The sequence below is a fragment of the Stegodyphus dumicola genome, chromosome X2 (assembly GCF_044657685.1).
Source record: "Stegodyphus dumicola isolate Sdum_Otavi_A_Nest chromosome X2, ASM4465768v1".
NCBI lineage: Eukaryota > Metazoa > Arthropoda > Arachnida > Araneae > Eresidae > Stegodyphus > Stegodyphus dumicola.
The window spans coordinates 129,715,133-129,737,871 of record NC_140781.1 but is presented as its reverse complement, the minus strand read 5'-3'; the positions used below and the strand labels follow the sequence as shown (position 1 = coordinate 129,737,871).

The 22,739-nt window shown below is 32.5% G+C and overlaps 1 protein-coding gene across 3 annotated transcripts in view; it reads left to right on the top strand.

Moving 5' to 3' along the window:
* The window catches only part of LOC118190041 (armadillo-like helical domain-containing protein 3), a 168,445-nt gene that overhangs the window by 131,478 nt on the left and 14,228 nt on the right, over positions 1 to 22,739 (top strand). For all 3 annotated transcript variants that reach the window (XR_004758349.2, XM_035360729.2, XM_035360730.2), the window contains exons 21-24: positions 3,283 to 3,365; positions 4,800 to 4,926; positions 10,021 to 10,096; positions 19,899 to 19,977. Coding sequence is in view for 2 of the 3 variants with exons in the window: in XM_035360729.2 (XP_035216620.1) it covers positions 3,283 to 3,365; positions 4,800 to 4,926; positions 10,021 to 10,096; positions 19,899 to 19,977 (365 nt within the window). In the remaining variant the exon portion in view is untranslated. The remainder of the gene's footprint in view (positions 1 to 3,282; positions 3,366 to 4,799; positions 4,927 to 10,020; positions 10,097 to 19,898; positions 19,978 to 22,739) is intronic.

Sequence of the window (22,739 nt, the reverse complement as noted above, 5' to 3'; positions counted from 1 at the left end):
AGGTATGTGCTAAATCTTTGTTATCTTGTCCTAAGATTAAAATCAGTGGACACTACAAAATTGTAGAAATTGATGCAAACTTATCCACAGAAAGAAAAAAAGCTACATAGGTTTGTTTTTTCTCTCAGTGGCTTTTTAGAGAATTTTTTAGTGAAGACAGAAAATGTTTTGTTGCTGTTTCTGGTCATTCCATTTTGTCTTGTGTAAAGCTAAAGGCATGGGTAAATGAATGAACCTAACTGCATGGAATAGCTTTAACAGAAAAGTGTTGCTCATTCATGCACACTTGCGTGTATTTACTACAAGAAAATACTGGGCAAACTGAAAATTGTAAAAAATTAATATATTCAGCTTTTCATCCAGTTTCAGGAAGTAATTATGTCATGATTAATGAAACATTCTTGTCTTTCTTTCTCTCTCACACTTACCCCAGTTTTTTGTTTAATTTCATTTAAGAGCTTTTTTTAGGTACTTTTATATTAATGATTTACTTCTGAATGAAAATAGAATTATCTAAATATCCAGCTGTATTAAAATTTCAGAGGAAACCTTAAGTACATTTGGAAGTTGGTAAATAAATTATCATAATCAGTTATGATAATTTATTAATCAGTTTCGAGCTTACTCAATATGCAAGACTTCCTGTGTAATGCTTTTATCAGCATCTGAAGAATTACATGAAAACAATTAAATTAAAAAATTCTATTTTTTTATGAACATTTTATTAATTGAAATCCTTATATATCTCCCCCTCGACGTAGAGAATTCTGCAAAGCTGCTGGCTAGGATCTGTGCCTAGGTAGTCTTTGCCGTGGGGGTATAAAATTTATGAACTTGGTGGTTCTGAAGGCCCTGGGAAAGGCCACTTATTGGCTGGCCCCGGGGTCTAGCAAGTCTGGCAAATCTAGTAGCCGGGTGGGTAGCGCCCTCCCAGTTTGCTGGTTAATGACCCACTGCGATGGGCAGCCCGAGTGACTGGCAGGTAGTAAATCAAACAACCAGTGCTGCCTGGCAAAAGCCAGGTGGTATGCCGCTCTCCTGGAGGGGCAATAGCGGAGGTTGAACCTATGCGACTTGTCCTAAAGGGAGAGTGGACCTGTAGTGTTGTTAAGTTGAACGAGGCAGGAAAGCCAATAATTAGTTATATGTATATAATATTATCCTAGAATTCCAATGATATGTATGGCTTGGAACCACCATTTGTGTAGATTAGGGAATTTTTTCTATTCTTAAGTTAGACTTTCTGAGTTGTGTTTATATTTTTCTTATTCTAATTTTTATGTTGAATGTTGATTGTTTGCATATAAATAATTACCCAAAAGATACTCTGATCTTAAGAATTTATTGAATACAAAATTGTCATATTTTTTTTAATATATTTATTCACAAAGAAAGTAATGTTAATGTGAAGGGAAATGGAGTTTGTAGGAAAAGGGATAAATAAACTGCAAGTAAATAAAAGTTCGGATGCTAACTTGTCATATAAAATTGAATTAATAAGAGAAATATTTTTGAATTGAGTCTAGTGCTTCAAAAACTGTCATGAGATTTGAAAAGCTGTTCATTCTTTGTCTTCTTTACTCGTCAGATCTATTGAATTATAAATGTGGTTGTCAGCAAACTTATATTAATAAAAAAAGAATTTCTCATTGAAAGAAAAAGAGAAGAAATTGAAAGACTTCAGAGTTTTATTTCTATTGCTGCTATGGAAGTGAAAGCAAAGGCATCATAAAAAAAGTTGCTTTGAACTTCTACAGTTTGTTTTTAAAAATATTTTCTACAGCCCAGTTCTGACTGTTGAACCATAACTGGATTTTTCTCATAAATGTAGTTAACTGTTAGTAGTAGTGAATGGAATTTTCAGAGTTGATTCTGCATTGCTTACAATCTATAAATAAGACCCCCCCATGCTTATAAAATCTTGCATTCTATATCCAGAACTACAGTTGAGTAATTTAATAGACTTTTGTAGGTGTGCAAATGAATAATGAAATTATCAACAGCTAGCAGCAAAACAAGAAAAATAGCATTTAGAATGTTGGAATTAAAAGTTTTGATTCAGAAATAAACATAGTGTTTGATTAATTTCCAAGTGCTTTAACATTTTATAACATTCTCGGTGAGTATGAGAAGGGCACTAAACTCAAGGGCCACCTGAGGTTTTTTTTAAAAAAAAAAAAAAAAAAAAAAAACCTTGTGTTTCCTACTGGAAGAATTTTTTTGCTGGTTTTGTTCACATTCATTGCTCATTTTTTAAGCAAGTACTTTTTGAATATTGTACTTTAAAGATGATTTTTGTTTATTTGATTATGATAAGGCACTCAAGGGCTATCTTCATAAGAGGGGAATACCTTCAAGGATAATTTTCTATGTTAAACTGGCACTTGTACACATTACACTTGGGGAAAACTACGAAATGCCCATGCAGCCAGCCCATTCACCTTTAAGGATAGGATGCATAAATCCTACTTTAAACAAGCTTCTACATATGCTTGTTGATAGTTAAAAGCTATAATTTCCTGTAACTAAAAGATCATTTTTCTGCTTTTATTATTTATATCCCTTTTGTTGTGGATAGTGTTTGCTGTGCCTTTTTTTGTACTTCTTGTAAATGACTTGGAAGTGAAGGATTTGTATACGGATTTCACAAATGATGGTTTATAAAATAACTCTGTTTAAGAACTAGAATTATGATGTGGAGAAAAGTTTATAAGCAAAACTAGATCTTTGTTTATCTTTGATATTATCAGATAATATGATTTTCTGAGTCTATCTGTTCCCTAATAATTTTCTGAATATGTGTGTTCTCTGCATGTATCTTATTTCATCTTAAGCAAGCACTGTGGGCATGCATTCTAGTTACATTGTCTCTAATACAGCTGTGTTGCCCCAGCTGTGTGTTAAATGATGATTAGATTTCATATCAGTAACTAAAGTATTAAATTTTGGTAAAAGTAAAAGGTTTCAGGTAAATCTAATTTACTAGTTTTCCTACTTCCCAGTATTTGAAGAAAATTAAAAGAATGCTTGAGAGAGCAAAACCCATCAATCAGCAAACTTGCAATTGAGTTGAATTATTATTTCTGTTCAAACATAAAAATAAATGTTGTGTTCTCCAATATTTTGTTAATTTTGTGATTTAGTGTATTGATTTTTTGCCGCAAAATAGTTATTTTAATTTGACATCATTGTTTAGATTTGTGCATGGTGTTGGACTTTTTTTGTTATACTGTGGTTAATTTTATTAAGTACAAAGCTTTTATAAATTGTATTCTCTTTCAGCCTTGATCAGTTTGGTAAAATTTTTAATAACACAAGAAAGTTTGCTTGCAAAAAATTGTAATATATTTCATCTTTCTATACAGGTAGGTGTATATATGCATTCATAATTTTTGTAATGATGTACAAAATAATTTTGATTTGATGTCAACTTTAATAAATGCTAAAATGTTTTATATTACATTGTGTCACGTTTTTTATATTAATTAAAGCGATGTTCATAGCATTTCGGGGAAAGCATATGTCCCTTTTCGTTAGAAATTGTGAACTTAATCCAAAACAGGAGACATATTGTCATTTATTAAAACATACTTCTTAATTTAAAAGTATGCATTAATAGTTTAAGGAAATGGTTTATGTGTTTGGATTGATACTGAACATATTTTAACTATGCATGTCATATCAAGTTGATTCATCATATTCTGCAATTACAAATTTGCATTTCTGGAGTTGCAAATTTGATGTACATTCTGAAGATTGAACACATACCTACTGCAACTATTTCATATTCAATTGCCATAAAAATTCAGTTCATTTTTGAACTCAAATGAAATATATATGTTGCTGTAATAAAAATATTTGGTTACATTTTAATATAAATTTTCATCAAAGTGAATTCAGGTTTCTTACAGTTTTTTGTATTTTGTGTGTGTTCTTTCCTTTTTTTTTTTTTTTTTTTTTTTTTTTAAATTCAATTATCATAGGAAGAATTTCAACCTTGTAGAGAAATTTTCTAGCAAATGTTTTATTTAGAGAGTATTGAACTCTCTAGTGTGAGGATTCCTGAATTTTACAGATGTATAAGGAATTTTCCTGTTATATGGCATTTTCATATAGTTATATGTTCCCAAGCGTGAATTATAGTCAGTGCGTGCATAAACATATAGATGACATTGGCAGGTGCCTATAGCACTGATTTACAGAGCATGCTAACCAGGCTTATCTCGAGAATGACAGTATGTTAGCTGAGTTTTAAAATACTAGAAAACGCCCAAGTATTCATGAATCCAAATCCTGAAGGGTGCTTGAATGTCAAATTTCTTTTAGCCTTCATAAGATAGTAATAATAATAAACTTAACATTAAAAACTTCTAATTAAAGTAAAATCTGAAATCAAATGTTCAATGAGAAACAAATTTAAGAGCAGAGATTTAAAAAATATATGTATATATATATATATATATTAAGGATGTACAAAGGAAATTTATTAAATGATCTGCATGATTAAAAGTTTTGAATCTTGAAGTTTTTTAGCACCAAACATGCTGGTACCAGGCCTGATTAGAAATATTTCAATTAGATATGAAGATCTTTGGAGTTGTGTTGAGAAATATATATTGAATTGTAGATATAATATTTGTGCAAATAATGTTATTGATTATAAGCATTTCTTCCAGTATTCACAATAAGTTAAAATTCTATGGCAATATGAATAATATAAAATTATTATGATTTCATTCTAGCGTCTGAATTTGTTCCATTATATGTCAGATTTATCTTAGATATTTATTGTTTTCTAGGTGATGAATGTACTTAACTTATTCATAACCTTTGGTGATACTTTCCTTCCTTCTCCTTCATGCTATGATGAGCTTTATTATGAAATTGTACGGATGAACTATGTATTTGACAACTTGTATTCACTAAGTAAGCTTTTAATGATTTTTGTCTTCAATACCAGAAAACCTTTAGTATAAGATATTAAAAGTATACTTGCATTAAATTCAGTAAAACATGAGATATTTAATAGCTATATTTATTGCAATATGTTGCATGTCCTCTAAAGTAAGTCACCCTTGTAAATTTTGAATAATGTGTATTACAACTATGGAAGTGAAGGATTTGTATATTAAAGAGATCCTGCTTTGCAAAATGAGACCATCAATAATGCATTTTGAAAAAATGTGGAAGTAGCAGTACTATCTCTGAAAATATGGGAGATGAAATTAACATATTATAGAGCTTCACCGTATTATTAGGAAATATTTTGCAGAAATGGATGATCAGGTAGCAAGATGTACAGTCAAAAGTCTTTAATCCGGACTCGTCGGGACTTCGGCGATTCCGGATTATCGCTTTTTCCGGATTATAGATCATCAGTTTAAATCTGGTAAGATGGCATGCAGAAATTATAAAATTAAAAATATGAAACCGTAATTTATGAAATAAAGAATTATAATCTAAAGGGTATCAAAATTTACAAAAAAAAAAGCTTAATATTTATTTGTTTACTTTATTAAGCATTTCTTTCAATGCGCACACACGTAAAGCATACATTACGAAATTAGAAAATTGCAACCAGAAAACTATTTGATGTGTATTCGTGATATTTATAATGACGAGGAATTTGATTTAAATCATATCAAAGACGGAGCACATCGAGATAAAATACTACATTTAGTAAGGTATTATAAGCTGAATAAAATAAAAACATCTGCCCTGAAGATAAGGATAGTGCTGACAGATCTACTTCCAGTTCATTGCGCGCCCCGTCGTCATCCCCCCCCCCGCGCGGAGCAGCGTGAAATTGATAAACATATTTCGGAATGATTAGAGAATCAAAGGATATCCCTTTATCCATTTTTTTTGCAGCAATTCCACTTTTTTTTTGATGGACATTGCAACATGCTTTCGCTTTGTAGATCCTTTGGCAGCTCCAGAATCGGAAAAAATCTTTTTGACATAATCAAAAGTTCGAGCTTACTTTTATAAAATTGCTCTAACAGTCTGCAAAAAATAAGCCATATCCAATTCGAAGATTAAGAAACAACGCAATCTGCAACATTAACTGAAATCGATAATTAGATAATTTTAGCTTAGCTTATACCGTCCGTTATATATTAAACGCGCATGTGTACACGTATTATGCGCATGCGTATAGGTATTACGCGATTGCATAAACGCATATGCGCATGCGTGAAGGCATTATGCGTTGACGCATGTGCAGAAAGTTTGTAACTTTGAGGTCCGGATTATGGGCGTCCAGATTAATGACTTTTCACTGTATACAATATACTGTTTTATGGTATACTGAGTTATTATATCAGTTTTGTAAATTTTAATATAGTGCTCAGCACAATTAAGGGAGGAGATAATCTAACAAGAACTGTCAGCTGCTTGAAAATATCTAGCACAGCATAAAACTATATTTTTTAAAGGGAAACACTCAGACTGTGAGAAATCTTAATGTAAATAAAATAGCTTTATTTATATTAAGATTAATGGCACCAGAAATGCACCTGGTGCCATTAAAAGATCATTGCTCCCTATATCCTCTGGAGATGAAAAAGTAAGCATTTCATTTTGTTGACTGTATAATGAGATAATTAAGACACTCATTTGTATAATGAGATGTTTGGTCACTTGAGTAGTGCAAGACAGCTTCTCACCTCTGAGGCATTGAATTAATCATGTAGTTAATGAGGTTTTGGAGGATTCTTCCTCACTGTTTGAGAAGAGAATTTTTCAAATTGAAGGTATATCAGAGAAGGTTGCAGTCTAGCAGCAACATGTTTCTATGTGTTCATGCATGTTCCGTGAGATTCAAATCTGGAGACATGCCAACTAATCTGAATTTCAAACTGATAGTTTAATAACATTTTACTCAGCTGATTTGGGTAAAATTATTTAACAAGGATGCTCCTGTAATTTTGTAGACCAGTATATTTTATACCATAAAAAATTATATAAGCTAGTAATAAAATGAAAAAAAAAATCAAATAGCATCATACTCTAGGAGGAAATTTGCAAAGAATATGCCAATATTTTATGTTTCAACCATGCTCAGTTGTATATTTTTCACTTTATAGCATAAAGTGTATTGTATTAATTTTCTGATTATTGCACATGAAATGTACTTATTCTAGCATATGCAGGAAAGAATGGTTTTTCTTATACTGCTTATTTAAAGATATAATCTTAAATTTTTATCTGATAATTAAATAAGTTGATATCTTTGATTTATTATAAAATTTCCTTATATTTTACATGTAAGCAAGCTTTATAAGGCATAAAAAACAGCTTTTTTTTTTCTTTTACATTGTTTCAGATATGTTTGATGCACTTAATCCATATGTTTTAAAATGCAGACAATCTCAAAGATTGACGATATTGTAAATTTCAGCTTTTGTATCTTAGGATGGTAAGAAAAATGCTATAGATGCTAAGCATATTTGATTGCATTCCTGAAGAGACAGTGCAGAATGATATCTTGCAACAAGCACTATAAGCATATTTGGAATATCTTGGTTTTCATAATTCCTTACGTGAATGCATGAAAGAATGTGTGTGAAATCAACCTACACTGAGGATACCATCACCACTAAAATGATGCTAATTGACCATGTTGTAACCCTCTCGAGTTAAATGTTCTCCGGATGAAAGTACAGCAAGAATTACTGTCCAAACTAAACCTTGATTCATCAGTAAACAAAGCACAGTCTGTGCATGGTCAGTTGAAACATGATGTCCTCTAAGCCTGGGTGCATGCCTGTTTCATTAGCTTAAGGTGACTGGCTGCGTATTGTGGCATATAGACCATACTTATTCAATCACTGCTACATGTAGTAGTATGAATAGAAACAATAGTTCTTAGCTGCAGCTGAATGATATCTGTTGAGTTTCCTTATTATACTCTACCTGTTTTATTATTTGTCAGTGACATAAAATGACAATTGGTAGGGTTGTGTGGCATCCTATGCTGTAAGTAAAACACTTTTATATTATGATAGAACATTTGTCATACCCTTGAAACATCATTTTGTAGACATAATGTTTTCTTAAACACTGATCTGAAGATTTTGTTACATATAGCAGTTATCAGTATAGATTTGTGGAAGCATATAGCTAAAATGCATGACACATCCTCTATTCTATGTGCATGCTGATTTTTATGCTTCCAGATGTTAATTTGCACATATCATGTTTCTGGCATCAATTTCCTTTGGCGCCAGAAACATGAGATGGCTCTTAGACATTTCAAAAGAAACACTGGTTAGTTTTCATGATTAATTTTCATTTGATATACACTGGTGTGCAAAAATTAAGGACGAAGTCGAAAAATTAGCATATCAGCTGAACGAAGAGGCAGAGCGGACAGAAAGACCAATCAGGAGATTAAGTAAGGTGATGTACGGTAGCACATGCGCAGATATGCAGGTAGACGTAATGGGGGAGTGTCTGAGTAGTATAAAGCATGTTGTGGGTGTAAGATCAGTATTTCTGGCAAAGACATTGCACGCCGTATAGCAGTTAAAATCACACCGAGTTGCTGCCTCAGCGAGAAATGGCGAATAATCAATCTGTTAGATGACATCTGGATGCTTTTACCCGAGGTCGAATCATTGGGAAGTTGGAGGAAGGCCGCAGTGTGACAAGTGTGGCTGCAGAGTTCGGAATTGCTCACAGCATCGTTTCACGACTTTGGAGACAATTTCAAACTACAGGAACAGCTATCCGAGGGTTTAGTAGTGATCGTCTACGAGGAACCACGCTCGCAGATGACCGGTATATTGCCTTACAGGCCAGAAGAAACAGGCGGCAGACAGCGGGAGAAATCGCTAGACACACGACACAGGCGACTGGACGACCAATATCGCATTTTACCGTGGCCAGAAGACTGCTTGGTGGTGGTCTGTTTGCACGACGTCCTGTATGGTGTGTACCTCTAATGCCTGCCCATCGGAGAAGGTGTTCTCTGTGGTGCCGGGAACACCGGAATTGGAGAGACAATGAATGGGGACGAGTACTCTTGGAACACCGGAATTGGAGAGACAATGAATGGGGACGAGTACTCTTTACAGATGAGAGCAGATTCAGTCTGAGTAGCGATTCTCATCGCATACTCATGTGGAGAGAGCGGGGAAGTCGCAATCATCCCTCGAACATCATTGAAAGGGACAGGTATGGAGGTGGCGGTGTTCTCGTTTGGGGAGGCATCATGCTTGGTAGTCGTAAAGACCTTCACATCTTTGACGCAGGTTCAGTCAACGCAACCCGTTATTGTAACAAGATTCTTCTTCCATATGTGTGTCTTTTTAGAGCCGCTATGGGTCCACAGTTCCTTTTCATGGACGACAATGCACCATGTCATCGCACAGTAGCTGCCGAACAGCTCTTAGAGAGTGAGGATATTGAACATATGGATTGGCCGGCACGATCTCCGGATCTCAATCCCATCGAGCATGTATGGGATTTTCTAGGCAGACGCTTGGCAGCTCGTACCTTACCACCAGTAACGATTCCGGAGCTTCGATTGGCACTGCAAGACGAATGGGCAGCAATGCCTCAACAACTCATTGACACCCTCATTCTCAGCATGGGCAGATGCTGTGAAACCTGCCTAGCAGTCAGGGGAGATCATATCCCCTATTAAAGACCGGATGTTTCTTGCTGGACACCCATCACAGGGATGTTTCGGCCTTCAGTCGCATTCCGCTCCATGCTACTTTTTCAATAAAGCTTCTTTTTATCCCTCTGATTTCTCTTTTAGTAAGTGTTGCTTACATTACTCATGTCCTTACGTATTGGGGATCTTACGGTATTAAATGTGTTGATTTGGAAAGCTTTTGTACAAAGTTATATTGAAAAAACCGTCTCGTCCTTAATTTTTGCACACCAGTGTATATCCTTAACTTTTAAGCATGTGTACTGTAAATTTTGTTGATTTCCTATTTTATTTAAATTTCCTTTTTTTCCCTCATGTTTTCTTGTCCTGCAGTAAATTTTATTTTTTAATAATAGCTCTAAAGTATAGTACATGTGATGGTGAGTGGAAAGAGTTTGCTGCAAAACTGATGAACAGTCTTGTTAATATTAGGTAAATAATCATTTAAAAAATTCAATATTATATGATAATTATTTGAATTATAGTGCACTTTTCTTTGCATTTGGTAATCCATGAGAATTAGCTATAGTAAATAAAAATTTTATTATATTTAATTTTATTGTAATGAACCAGGAAATATAGCTATCTGGCCAAATGTAAATAGTAAAATATGTTTCTAATATTTAAGAAATGTATCTCTATTTTTCACATCTGCTATAATTTTTGCATTTAATTCCTAAAATATATTGCAAGATGGTCTGTAATAAACCAAAATCGACAGGGGAGAAGAGAAACTGAAAAGTTTTAATCTATTTGACATGGCAACAAATGATAGCATTTTAAATGCCATGCAGGAAATTGTGATGCACATTAAGTTTACCTTTTATGTACTTTTATGATATTGCCTTACAGTTCATGTGTTTTTCACCTGCCTGGTTTTAAGTGTATCTTGGGCCACCCTACATAAAACCAGCTTTCTGCGTGTAGCATGTTGCTTAACATCTAATACAGATCTACTACCATATTCACAAGTAATAAATAGCTAATGCTATGTAAAATAGAATATTTGTATAATGTACATCACAAGATCAAGATTAGTTGGTAAATTATGCATTGGAAGATATTAATAACATTGACTAAAGTAGTAAAGGAAAATGCAGTGCATTAGACTGCATTTCATGACATATTATTAAATAAAATAGTGCAAAATGTGTTGTAGACTCAGCATTGTGTATAAAAATAATTGATTTGGGTATTTTAGCCTAATTCACAAAAGATGAATCAGAAATGAAGAAATTAAGTTTTTCTACTGTAATGTAGAGCTGACAGAAATAACCCCCCCTTTTTTTATCAAAGCAACAAAAATACTGGCATGGTTAATATAGTACTCATGAGAAAGAAGAATGCTAGAAACTTTAATATCATACCTTCTCTCTCTCTCACTCCCCCCCCTCGCTGCAACTGAAATCAAGAATATTGAATCAGCAGATACAGAAGTGTAACTGCACTTCCATCCTTTAAATCTAAAATGTAAAATAAAGCAAAAATTTGCTATTGCAAATTCGCATATTGTTATATTTATTTTTTACTTGTAAAACACATTAACATTTTATTAGTAAACTGTTGAGAGTGTATGTTTAATAATTATTTACAGTCTGAATTGCATTTCAATTTAAAATAACACTAAAATTTATATTTTTCATTACCTTACTTCTTTAAATTCAACTGTAATACTTATTGCATCTTATCTTCTTTATTGTAATCCCCTTCCAGGAAAAGGATTTTTTTATCGAGTTGAGTTTTTGAGAGTGTTCTTTAATGCTATCCTTCAGATCAATTGAATTATCAAGATCTAGTAGATGCTGAGCCATATTAACCCTTCGTATACTGCTTGATACTTTCTAGTACTGAAATACAGGGCATTTTTGTTTTATTTTCTCTATCTTCATATATTACTATTCACATCTTTATAAACAAAATTATTATAATGCAGGAATTTTAGTAGTTTTTTAATAAAAAAAAAAAAAAAGTACGGCTCATACAATTTTAGCGTGCATGGAATAAAAATATAAAAATACACAGGATATTTTTGATTTTGATAAATATGCATGCTAACTAATTTGTACAGCTAATAATATTACTTGTACTCACTTATTATTATACAATTTCTTTTTAGTGTGGTAAACTTTGAAACATGGCTCTAAACATAATCCACTTTATGTTCTTCACACCAAATGCCACTCTCTTTACATATTTTTTTCCCATTGTTGCCTTTTTTGGTGCAACACACAGCACATTGCCTTCTCAGTTCCTTTTTTTATAGAATTTGTTGGTATGTGGGTTGCAAAATGCCTCCCTACAAGCAAATAAAGTTAATACTATCATCACTAGACCATATTAATGAGCATATAGCAGAAGATTATTTGTCAAATATTTCCTCGATCAGAGCAAGATTGAAATCAAGAAGGGATTTTCTTCGTGTGTGTAATTTTTCTGTATATTATGTACGAATTACACATTGCTTGATCCAATATATGGAAAAATATTTTCTTTTAATATTTATGAAGCAATGTAACATTACTTGTAATATTATTAGGGTAGTACAACATCTTCTGATCGCATATGTTGACACCACCCATTCTAAAGTTATAATCATAAATCACTTTTTGCTTTAGTTTTTCTTTTGTCGTCCCTGAATAAGTTGATGCAGATGATGCATCATGAACTGTTTTCTTATCATTTCACAATGAAAGAAGCAACAGCATTGAACGTGCTGGACTGTGAAGAAACAATATTACTTCCTTACAATGATATAATCTTGTAGTGCCTTCTAGGTGATGAAAGAAATGGGAAATATGAATATTACAATAATCTCGGCCTATGCGGAGAAAAAGCGGGATCCTTATTAAAAATAAGAGAAATAAACTTATGCACGCTATTTTCACGTGACCCACGTTACGAGATGGGTTTTGTATCCCGAGGAAGTCCTGGGGGGACCAGTACACAGAGGGTTAGTGAAAATCTGTTACTGATTTGCATATCCTTAATGAATTATTTTTACTATTTTCTTATCATTTCACAATGAAAGAAGCAACAGCGTTAAATGTGTTCGGCTGTGAAGAAACAATAGTACTGCCTTACAATGATATAAACCTGTAGTGCCATCTAGGTGCAAAACAAAACGTGAAATAGGAATATTACAATATTCTCAACCTACACAAAGGAAAAGGCGGGATCCGTATTAACCTTTTCGCGTGGGCTCAAAAAACATTTGTGTACCTTCACTGGGGGGTCTTAGCTCGCGATTATGCAAAGGGGGAAAATTATCGAATCAAGTCTTGACGACTAGGTGATTAGTGCTCTTTTGTCGGGTGGGCAAGGAAACTGTCATGATTTCCTTTCAATCCAGTTCCAATGCCCTACGTGTTAGAATGCAGGATGCACTAATCGCTTTCACACTGCAGGTAGATGAATGCAGTTTTTCGAAGGGGAAAAATATTATTTTATCTTCAGATGAAATGTATGCTACAGCTATAAAATTTTGTTCTAAAAAGTGTTCCATTTTATGATTAAAATAGTTTTTTAAACTTGCTCGTAGATTATGTACTAAAAAATAAGCGAAGCAGTTGGAATTAAATATATTCACTTGTCATCGTATCGAAAATTCAGTGAGTTAAAATATTCAAACATTTCCTGCAAACAATATATACATTTTCATTTTTAATAACATTATTATTCTGATGTTGAAGAGCAAATTAAATAGAGTTTATTTACTACAAAGAAACTAAAAACTTTACTAAAAAGCCTTTCCGGATTCCAAAATGAGTGTTATTACTTTTACACCTCTGGTAATATTCACTTCTGGAGAAATAGAAATTGGTCACTGTGTTTGTAATGTACTAAAAAGTTACAATGCATGAGCCAAGAATTTTTTTATTTATTTTTCTTCCATATGGCATTGCAAATAGCGATCCCAGAGTTGATCTGCCTTTACATAAGGCATATAAGATGTTTAATTTTTTTTTAACCGCTTCATAGTTTTTGGTTCAAGAAAGAAATGCAGATGCAAACCCTGGAGCTTAAGAAAATAAAATCCTTGTTGAGTTTTAATGTATTCAGTAACAAAAATTTAGTTTTATCACTTAGCAATATAAGATATTACTTTGTTGATAGATATTATTTTGTATGCTAATTGTTCGATAATTTATATTGCTACATCATTTTTTTTCTTTGAATGCAAAACTGCGTATACAGGAACGCATTGATATTTCAGAAAGTAAACATCTTTGTCGAATAGCGAAATATTTGTTCAGTTTTTTATGATTTATATTTTCAGAATGCTAAAATCACCTTTGAGGTATCAAACTGTTATGCAAAATTTTCAGATCTCAGGCTATTTACACTTCGTTTCTTTGGGAGTAATGAAGATGGGAATGAAGATTTGTACTGAGTTGATGAATATTAATGAAGATTCGCACTGAGGATTAAATTCGTTGAACTAAAAAGTGGTACACATCTGAATTCGTGAATACATGCTTAGTATTTCAATATCTAAATTTGATTCCCTCCAAAACACAATTCTCATATAAAATTAATTACTTTCTGAACACTACTAGCAACTGAGTGGTTAAGGCCGCTGAATGCTGTTAGTTCGACGTCAGGTGATCGAGCTGGCCGCATGGTCGGTTTTTGTTGTTTCCCCCACGTGAAACGTGAATACGAGCCAATTTCCTCTAAATGATCTCCACGAAGGCATCTTTTTCTTTAGGTAGGCAGCCTTTGTGCACTTTTCCATATTAAATTAACCTAAACGGTGACTAATTTCTGAATGAATTGATATATTGATATAGATATGACATTATAGATGCAAACATATAACAACCGATAAATTAATAAGTTTTGAAACTTTTTTGAATTAGAAAATGTTCCAATTGCTTAGTAATAGTAAAAATTTGTATTTCATTTGTCACACAATTAAACTTCATTTTGTCATCAAAATTATTCATAAAAGGAAATGCTCATAAGTTTAGCTTTCTTATTTTGAATATAATTTTATTTTTATTTGTCGGCTTAAAGGAAGTGTTAGCTACCTAAGTGAAAGGGGCTATTGTTTAGCGCCTTCAAAGGAAATTGGTTGGTATACCTTAATTATATGTGAGAGAACAAGAAAAGTTCATGCAGTCAATCCATTCATCGGAATTTGAATCCAAGTTAAATTATCAGACTTAAAGAAATATTATCCGTTCGACCGCTAGTTTTCATGTAGAACATAACAAACCAAAATTTCACTCAAGTAAGCAGTAGTCGTGGAACGTATGTCGTTTAGAAATAACATTAAAGTTAATTTTCATCACATGAAACATTTATATTTATTTACACTGCCTTAACATGCCTATTAAAAATGGAATAAAGTGGTAAAAACACTTATGAAAAGAATGAAACAAAGACAAATTAAAAAGAATTTAATCAGAAATAACTGAAAAAAAATTTGCGTTTTTAACTACATTCAAGCTTTTAAAATAATTTCCAAAGAATTTTAGCAGACGAACTTCCGAAAATAAAATTTCTTTGATACTTGACCTCCAAGCTGTATTTGCACAGGAAAAAAACCTGTAAAGGCGTGTGAATCGAAGTAACAAATTGTTCTTTTTATTTTCTCCTCTCAACAAAATATTTCCTTGAAGATACCGAATTTGCCAACTACACATGTGAATTCAAAACACGGACAATTTTTCCTAATCCATTAGCAGACGGGGTGTCATAAAATAGTCATCAAGCCTCATGTGTTAGAATTCCTACCCCTGCCACCAAGGACAATCTGTCCCGAGCCCCCAGTTGAGGTATACTTACTTCAGGACACACATGTCCCAGCCCCCGGAAAAAGGTTTAAATTAAGTGAAATAAACTTACGCGTGCTATTTTTCACACAACCTGTATTACAAGACAGATTTTGTATCCCATGGAAATCACCAGGGCCATACGCGGAAGGTTAATGAAAATCTGTTACTGATTTACATATCCTTAATGAATTATTTTTGCAGTAATTACACTACCACAGGTCCAAAATACCGTGCTCCATTGTTGCACCAAAGTGCTCTAATGTATAAGTGGATAAGACTTTTGAACACAGTAAATCTGACCCAACTTCAAATCCCAGGGGGATATTTTCATGGTTTTGGCATGTGTAACATAACATGTATGTGAACTATATTCTCTTAGAAAATTCTTTACAATATCATCTTTCTAACTAAATAGATAGCATGTGCATGTTTTGCTGGATAAACCAGCTAACCAACTTTCACCAGTCTTTATGAGATGTATTCTGGAACAGTTGCTTTTATGCATAATCACAAACATGGAAAAAGACTATTAAGATAATCTGTAAGATATTAAGATAATCGTGCTGTTACAGGTTTGGAATAACTAGCTGTACTTCCAGATATTGCTGTAATTATCATGGAAGTCATTGGCCTATGTTCTCATTCTTGCTTCCCCAAAGAAAATTTAGCAGATTAGTAAGATTGTAATAAAACCTACCTTATGATTAACTTTCTGACTACAGGTATAGTTTGGCATACCATAGAAATTTTTAATACCTTGAATATGTGTGTTTACAGTCCTGCAGACCTGAAAATGCATCTTATTTAACACCTTAAATGCTAAGCTTATTTTGCTAGTCAACCTATGTGATGTGCGAGCTTAAGTCCAAAACATGAACAAAAATGCAATAAAAAGTTTTAACCTTCTGGAATAGTTGTTAAGCAAAACTACACCTTTGCTTAAATTCTTTCCATGAGCTACATTCATTTTTATTTAAAATATTATTATCCTTTACTTAAGGCTTTTATTGAACAATAGCTAACTTTGTGTATATGAGTTATTTAGTGTTACAGTCAGTGCACAAGAACTGGAATGCATAGCTGTATTAACATAATGCAAAATGATAAATCCAGTCCCTAGAAGCTGACACACCATTTGAATATGCTAATAAATGTTCTATGATCAATCATGTTCTCTTTCCATTCATTTCAAGAGCGTCTCTATAGATCAATCAAGTACTGATGAGTCCCCATCTTTCAGTTCTCGAAATTTGATTTTGTATGATAATGTATCCAAATGTGTATCTGCAAATGGCTGTGCAGAACATTTGCAATTTTAGAGCTACAGATATGAGTATCTATTGAACTTCAAGCCTTTTCATGTGATTATGAAACAGCACTTCTTTCTGATTTTTCCAAAACTGTGCTTAGTAATGATTTTGCTTAGTAGTTGTTCTTTTTGTGCTAACCATGATTCTCACTGCTCTAAAGCCACTCCTTAAAATTTTTAGACTTCACTAATTATTTGGAGCATTTTAATCCTTTCAAGTAATAATGCTTAGTAAACAAAGCAAGCTGAGACAAATGAAAAATTCTCATGCACTTTCATGCTTGGTGGATCTCATTCCATTTTGTACCCTAATAGTCATATCTTTATATTTTTTAGTTTAATATTGCAAAGCATACAAGGGCTTTCTGTCTAAGGCTAGGGATTCTTTCATAAAAGACATTCTCCAAAAATTGGCTTGTGTTTATACACGAGAAAACCACAGAAATGCCATGCAACAGCTAGCAATGATTTAGGTGCACATTCAGAGTCTCAGTGATGTGTGGTTAGTTGGCATAAGGGAATTGTCACTTTAGAATTTTTTTCACAAATATTGAATTAATTTTTATAGCTCATAGATTTAGCTTCCCATGGTTTGAAAATGTACACTTAGCAACTAATGAACTGCGTGCTGGAAGGAAAGGAAACAATGGAGACAGTAGCAAAATATAAATATGTGACCTCCATGCCCATTCATGTTACCAGGTTTGAATGTTAGCATTAACATCTTTACTTTTACATAAATCTAGATCATTTGCTTTGTGAAAATGACTGATTCTACAAATATATTACGAGAACTACATTTTCAAACCATGGGAAGCTAAATCTATGAGCTATAAAAATTAATTCAATATTTGTGAAAAAAATTCTAAAGTGACAATTCCCTTATGCCAACTAACCACACATCACTGAGACTCTGAACGTGCACCTAAATCATTGCTGGCTGTTGCATGGCATTTCTGTGGTTTTCTCGTGTATAAACACAAGCCAATTTTTGGAGAATGTCTCTTATTACTTCTTCATACACATTAATAATTACATTGTATTTAATAATTATAGAAAGAATTTAATGTACGCTCCAACAACTTTTGTGTGTTTCTATAAACCTTAAAGTTTCTTTAACCTTGTTATGTAATTATGTATTTTATTTCATGCTAATTATTAATCATGTACAGTTACTAATTCATTTTAATAATTCTCTCTCTTAGAATAAATATGTGTATGTGTCTTAAAGCTTCAAAGACACTGTTTTAAAGTTTTCAGCTATTTTCAATTCTCCTGGAATAATCTTTATGTTATTTATATGTAGCCAAGATTGACTGCAATCAGTATTATGTCGTAATTGGGGTTCAACTGTGTGTATGTTCATTTGCATGTGTGTGTTTTATATACTGTATATTCCTGTGTATAATAGGCACCTATAATTTCAAATTATGTTTTGTAGTTTTTAGGTATATTCGTGTATAACAAACACACACTTTTCTTTACTAAGAAGCCTGAAAGATACAATGCTCTTATCTTCTGAAGTCTTTCATTTAGAGATTTTTCCCAGGCTTTCAAACAATGGTATTCTGAACTGACAAAGCCATAAGAGGAAGAATATGTGTGTAGGGAAAATGCTTCAGGGGAAAAATAATTCTACAAAGAGGGTGCTTTGTATTCAAAGCAGATGTGCACAAGAATGTTATTCTAGAGTTTTGAGAAAGTGGGGACATTATTTGAGGTAAAAATGCACTTTCGATCTGAAGGAATTTGCTGAATAACCAATTAGATATTTTATGTTTCTGTAGTCATTGAAGCTGTGATTTTAAAGTGAACATTGAAGGCAAGGAAGGAAAAGGAGGCCTAATGTGTCATGCCAGTCTAGCAATAGTATGCGAGTGGATAATAAAAGCATGGAGTGAAAATAAACCCAATGTTAATCAAAAGTCATTAAAAATGTAGTATATCTAACAATCTAAATGAAACAAGATGATTATTTATTTATGGATCAGAATAACAGTGATGGGGAAGATGAAACAGAATTCGATAATGTGCCTGAGGATATAACTGAATATGAATATGAGGAACTTTTCATCTTTATCAGATAAGGAAAACTTTAAAGTTTTTTCAGAATGTCATTTCTTTTAAACAAACAACTCTTAGATACATGTCGAAATATAATTTTTGTATGCTCATCTTTTCCTTATTTATAAATCTATCATTTATATATCCATCATATAATGTGCACCCCTTACTTTGGATCTTGTACTTTGTATTAAAAGTGTACGCCATATGACGGAATATATGGTAAGTTAAATATATGAAGTAATTTATTTTGCTGTCAAATTTTATTTCGTTCATGATGTGGATTTTAAATACATAATGTTAATTCTTCTGCATGAAGTTGAAATTCGATAACTGTTGCAAAAATTATAAAGGGTAGTAAATTTGAAGTTAGTCCCATGTGCTAAATCATATGATTATCAAAAGGAAGATTATCTACCATGTGATAGACACCATTATTTTCAAAGTCACTAGAGTGAAAGTGGAGTTCAAGTTAGTTTTTAGGCTCCAGGTTCTGGTAATGGGACAAGTTGGATTGCTCTTTACCTTATGATTTGCCGTTTAGCTCAGGTATCTTTTTATATTTATTATGGGCCCTTATAGCCTGACTTGGTGAGTAGTTGCTCATAATAATTAAAGTGAGTATGTGTTTGACCCGTACTTCTGTTGAAGAGATCCTTAGGATTTTCATCGCATGCTTTTTCAAGTAGATTTAGTGTTGTTCTAGTGGCAGAAGAATTCATTCCCTGTAGCAGTGCACAAAAGAAGCAAGTCAGCTTTAACTGCTTTGGGTACCTTCTTATGAAATTTATGCTACATTGTGCCATAATAAATATGGAGCATTAACTGAACTCAGCCAACTTAATACAAGGTACAGGTAAACTTGTGAGTTTTTTCTTGCAACCTGTAACTCAGCAGCATCTCCACCCTGATATCCATGCCAGTCCAGGCACCTGCTGAACTTAAAAGTGACAGCTTCCTACCTCCAACAATCATGTGATTTAATGGTCCTGATATTTTTATGTAAATACACCTTATTCATACATAAAAATAAGTCATTTGATTTTTTAAAAAAACTGATGATATTTTCTTTCCATCTTAGGGCTATTATTAACCATTTTACCCCCAAGATTGACTCAGTGCTAGCAGATAATGGGCTATCTGCCTTAACAGAAGACCAGGTAAGGATAAAATGATACTCAAAGCTTAAATTTTAGTTTCTATTTTGTGATTATGTGAGATCAGTATAATGATGTGGCCGATCTAATTGGTGCAGTGATTCAAGAAAGTTGGAAATCTCATTTCAGCAGTTGACAGTGCTTATTTTCATTTGCTGATGTTTAGTTTTAAAAATATTTGATCAAGAAATTTATAAAATTAAAAAGTGTTAAAGTAATAAAAAAGTATTTTCAGTGTACAAGAAAGTGAGTTACAATAGTCAAAGTATCACTTGCATATGTGTTTTTTGTTTTTATTTGTTAATCCTCCTCTTCCATCCAAGAGGGAGACTAAACAAATAAGAAAACAGTATTGAAAGCATATTGTAGCAAATTTATAAAGGGAACATGCAGACGTGATAATTCCTCACCCATATTTAAAAAATTAACTGGATTTTAAAATGGATTTAGGATTTCACTGATAACCTGTGATTGTAAGAAATAAGTAAATGATTATTTAAAAAGTTTAGAAAATATAGTACCTGCCATAATTGTAAAGATTTGCATAATTTATGATTTTATATGAGCTACCCATGAAAGATTTTGGATTATATAAATCAAACAGTAGGAGAAATATATAATTGGCTTTTGCATTTTGTAGTTAGATTAAATGTATACATAGTTGGTTTACTGTCTTCAGTTGATAGTTTGAAATGAAGACCAAGCAGAAATTCATTATTACCTACACTGGTGAAAGCAACGGCTCCATCTAATTGGCTCAGCTATGTGCAATGTTTTAAATTTCTGAATAAAAGTTAAAGCTTCAAATTTCCACTAATATTTCATTGTCTTTTAATCCCGTTACTTTTATTTTTTCTGACGTGTATTTGCTTGATGAAATTTTGCAACATGGCCATTATAGAAGACTTCTAAAATGCGTTGAAAGGTTAAAATATGCAACACTTCTGAAGCATAATAACAAAGGCTGATCAGTTTTCAACCCGTGTCTTTATTTTTCCAATGATATTTGGTTTACAGTAATCCAGTTTCAACATTTTCTCTTATGTAAACTGCTTCTATGCTTTTTATCACTGTTGTTAAATTTCTGTACTGGCTTTATGTGAGAAAGAAATCACTGATTTAAATTTGCTTTTCCTCCTGTAAAATTTTTTATCTGTTGTACATTATTATGTGTATGAAGGGGAAGGATTTAGTTGAACAAGCCTTCATGAGATCATAGCACAGCAAAAACATAAGCTTGACTAGTATATGGGAGCAACTATAGTATGCAGTCAGTACTATAGTTGCTGCAGAATAGTTTCACATTTCATGATTTAGGTAGCCATGGGAAGACTTAATTGAGGTGAGGGTTCCTTTAAATGAAGTTTGTCAACTTTAAATTTATGTGACTGATGTGTTAGTAGAGGTGCTATTACTCAGAATGAATGTAGAACATGAACAGGTGTATACCTGTCAGAGATGATTGTACACATCCACAATTCCCCTTTAAATGCCAGATAAAAATGTCCTATACCATTGCAGAGCCACTACAATCTGTACAGTCTCCTGTTAACATGAGAGGATCTATGGATTTATTGGTTTTCTCCATGCACAAATTCTTCCAGCTTCCCAAAATGGTTTGGAAACATGATTGTCAGATCAGGTATTTCTATGAAGTATTCTGGTTAAGCACTAATTCCAAAACTTCAAATAATGAATAGAAAGTTTCACTGTCCTGATAATGTTCACTGAGGCACCCATATTGAATTTCAGTATTATTTGAGGTAGTGCTGTATCCCTCTGATATGAAATGATTCTAGCCAGTTGATATTCATCATGTTTACACAGTCTTTTTAAAACCAGGCTGTTGTCATAAATTCAAATTAATTGTGGTGATGCACCTTTTTTATTAGTATAATTTGAATGTACTTTAACATAAAATTACGAATAGCATAAATACTAGAATCTCAATCACAATGGCTTAAAATACTAGAATCTCTTTCATGTGCTCCATCTAATAAACTACATTAAAAAATGTTTAAATCATAAAATTTTGTCATTCTCAGGGGATAAACTATTATAGATGTCCATGCTGCATGTATCGATTGGTGACATGCAGGTAACATTGCTATGTGTTTTGCTCCCTGGTGCTTTCTGAAAAAAAAGTATTAATTTAAAAGACCCATTTTTGTCGCACTTTAATGTATATATAGAATTAGATATGCATGAATAATACAATTAGTTTTCTAGAAAATATATTCTGTGAAATAATGTTATTTTTACAACTATTATTTTGTAAAACACATTTATACCAAAATAATATCAAATGGGAAATCATACAAGATATAAAAGCATTGACTCAAGTGTCAAGAAATTCTTTCCTTTAAAGATATGTATTATATAGTTTACTGTAGCAAGCACTGGGCAGATTCAAGTTTAAAAAATATAGACGAATATTGTGTAACCTTATGCTGATTTTCATAATGTAAGATCTCTGTTTTGAGTCTTGACTAAACCCACTTCTTTTGATCCAGTTAAAAATGTCGTTGTACTGTTCTTCTTTCTTTCAAATGTGATTCTTTAAATACTAAAAACATTTCCTTTGGAACAAGTTAAAAGAGATTTGTTAATTTTTTTTTTAAAATTCTAAGCTAGTTTGCTTTTATTCTTTGTAATAGTAATTAGTTAAGATAGGACTTAGAAATAGGAAGATACTGAGAAAAATAAAATGAAAATGAAAATTTTCAGTGTGACCTTTTAAATAATAAATGAATTTTTAAAGGGAT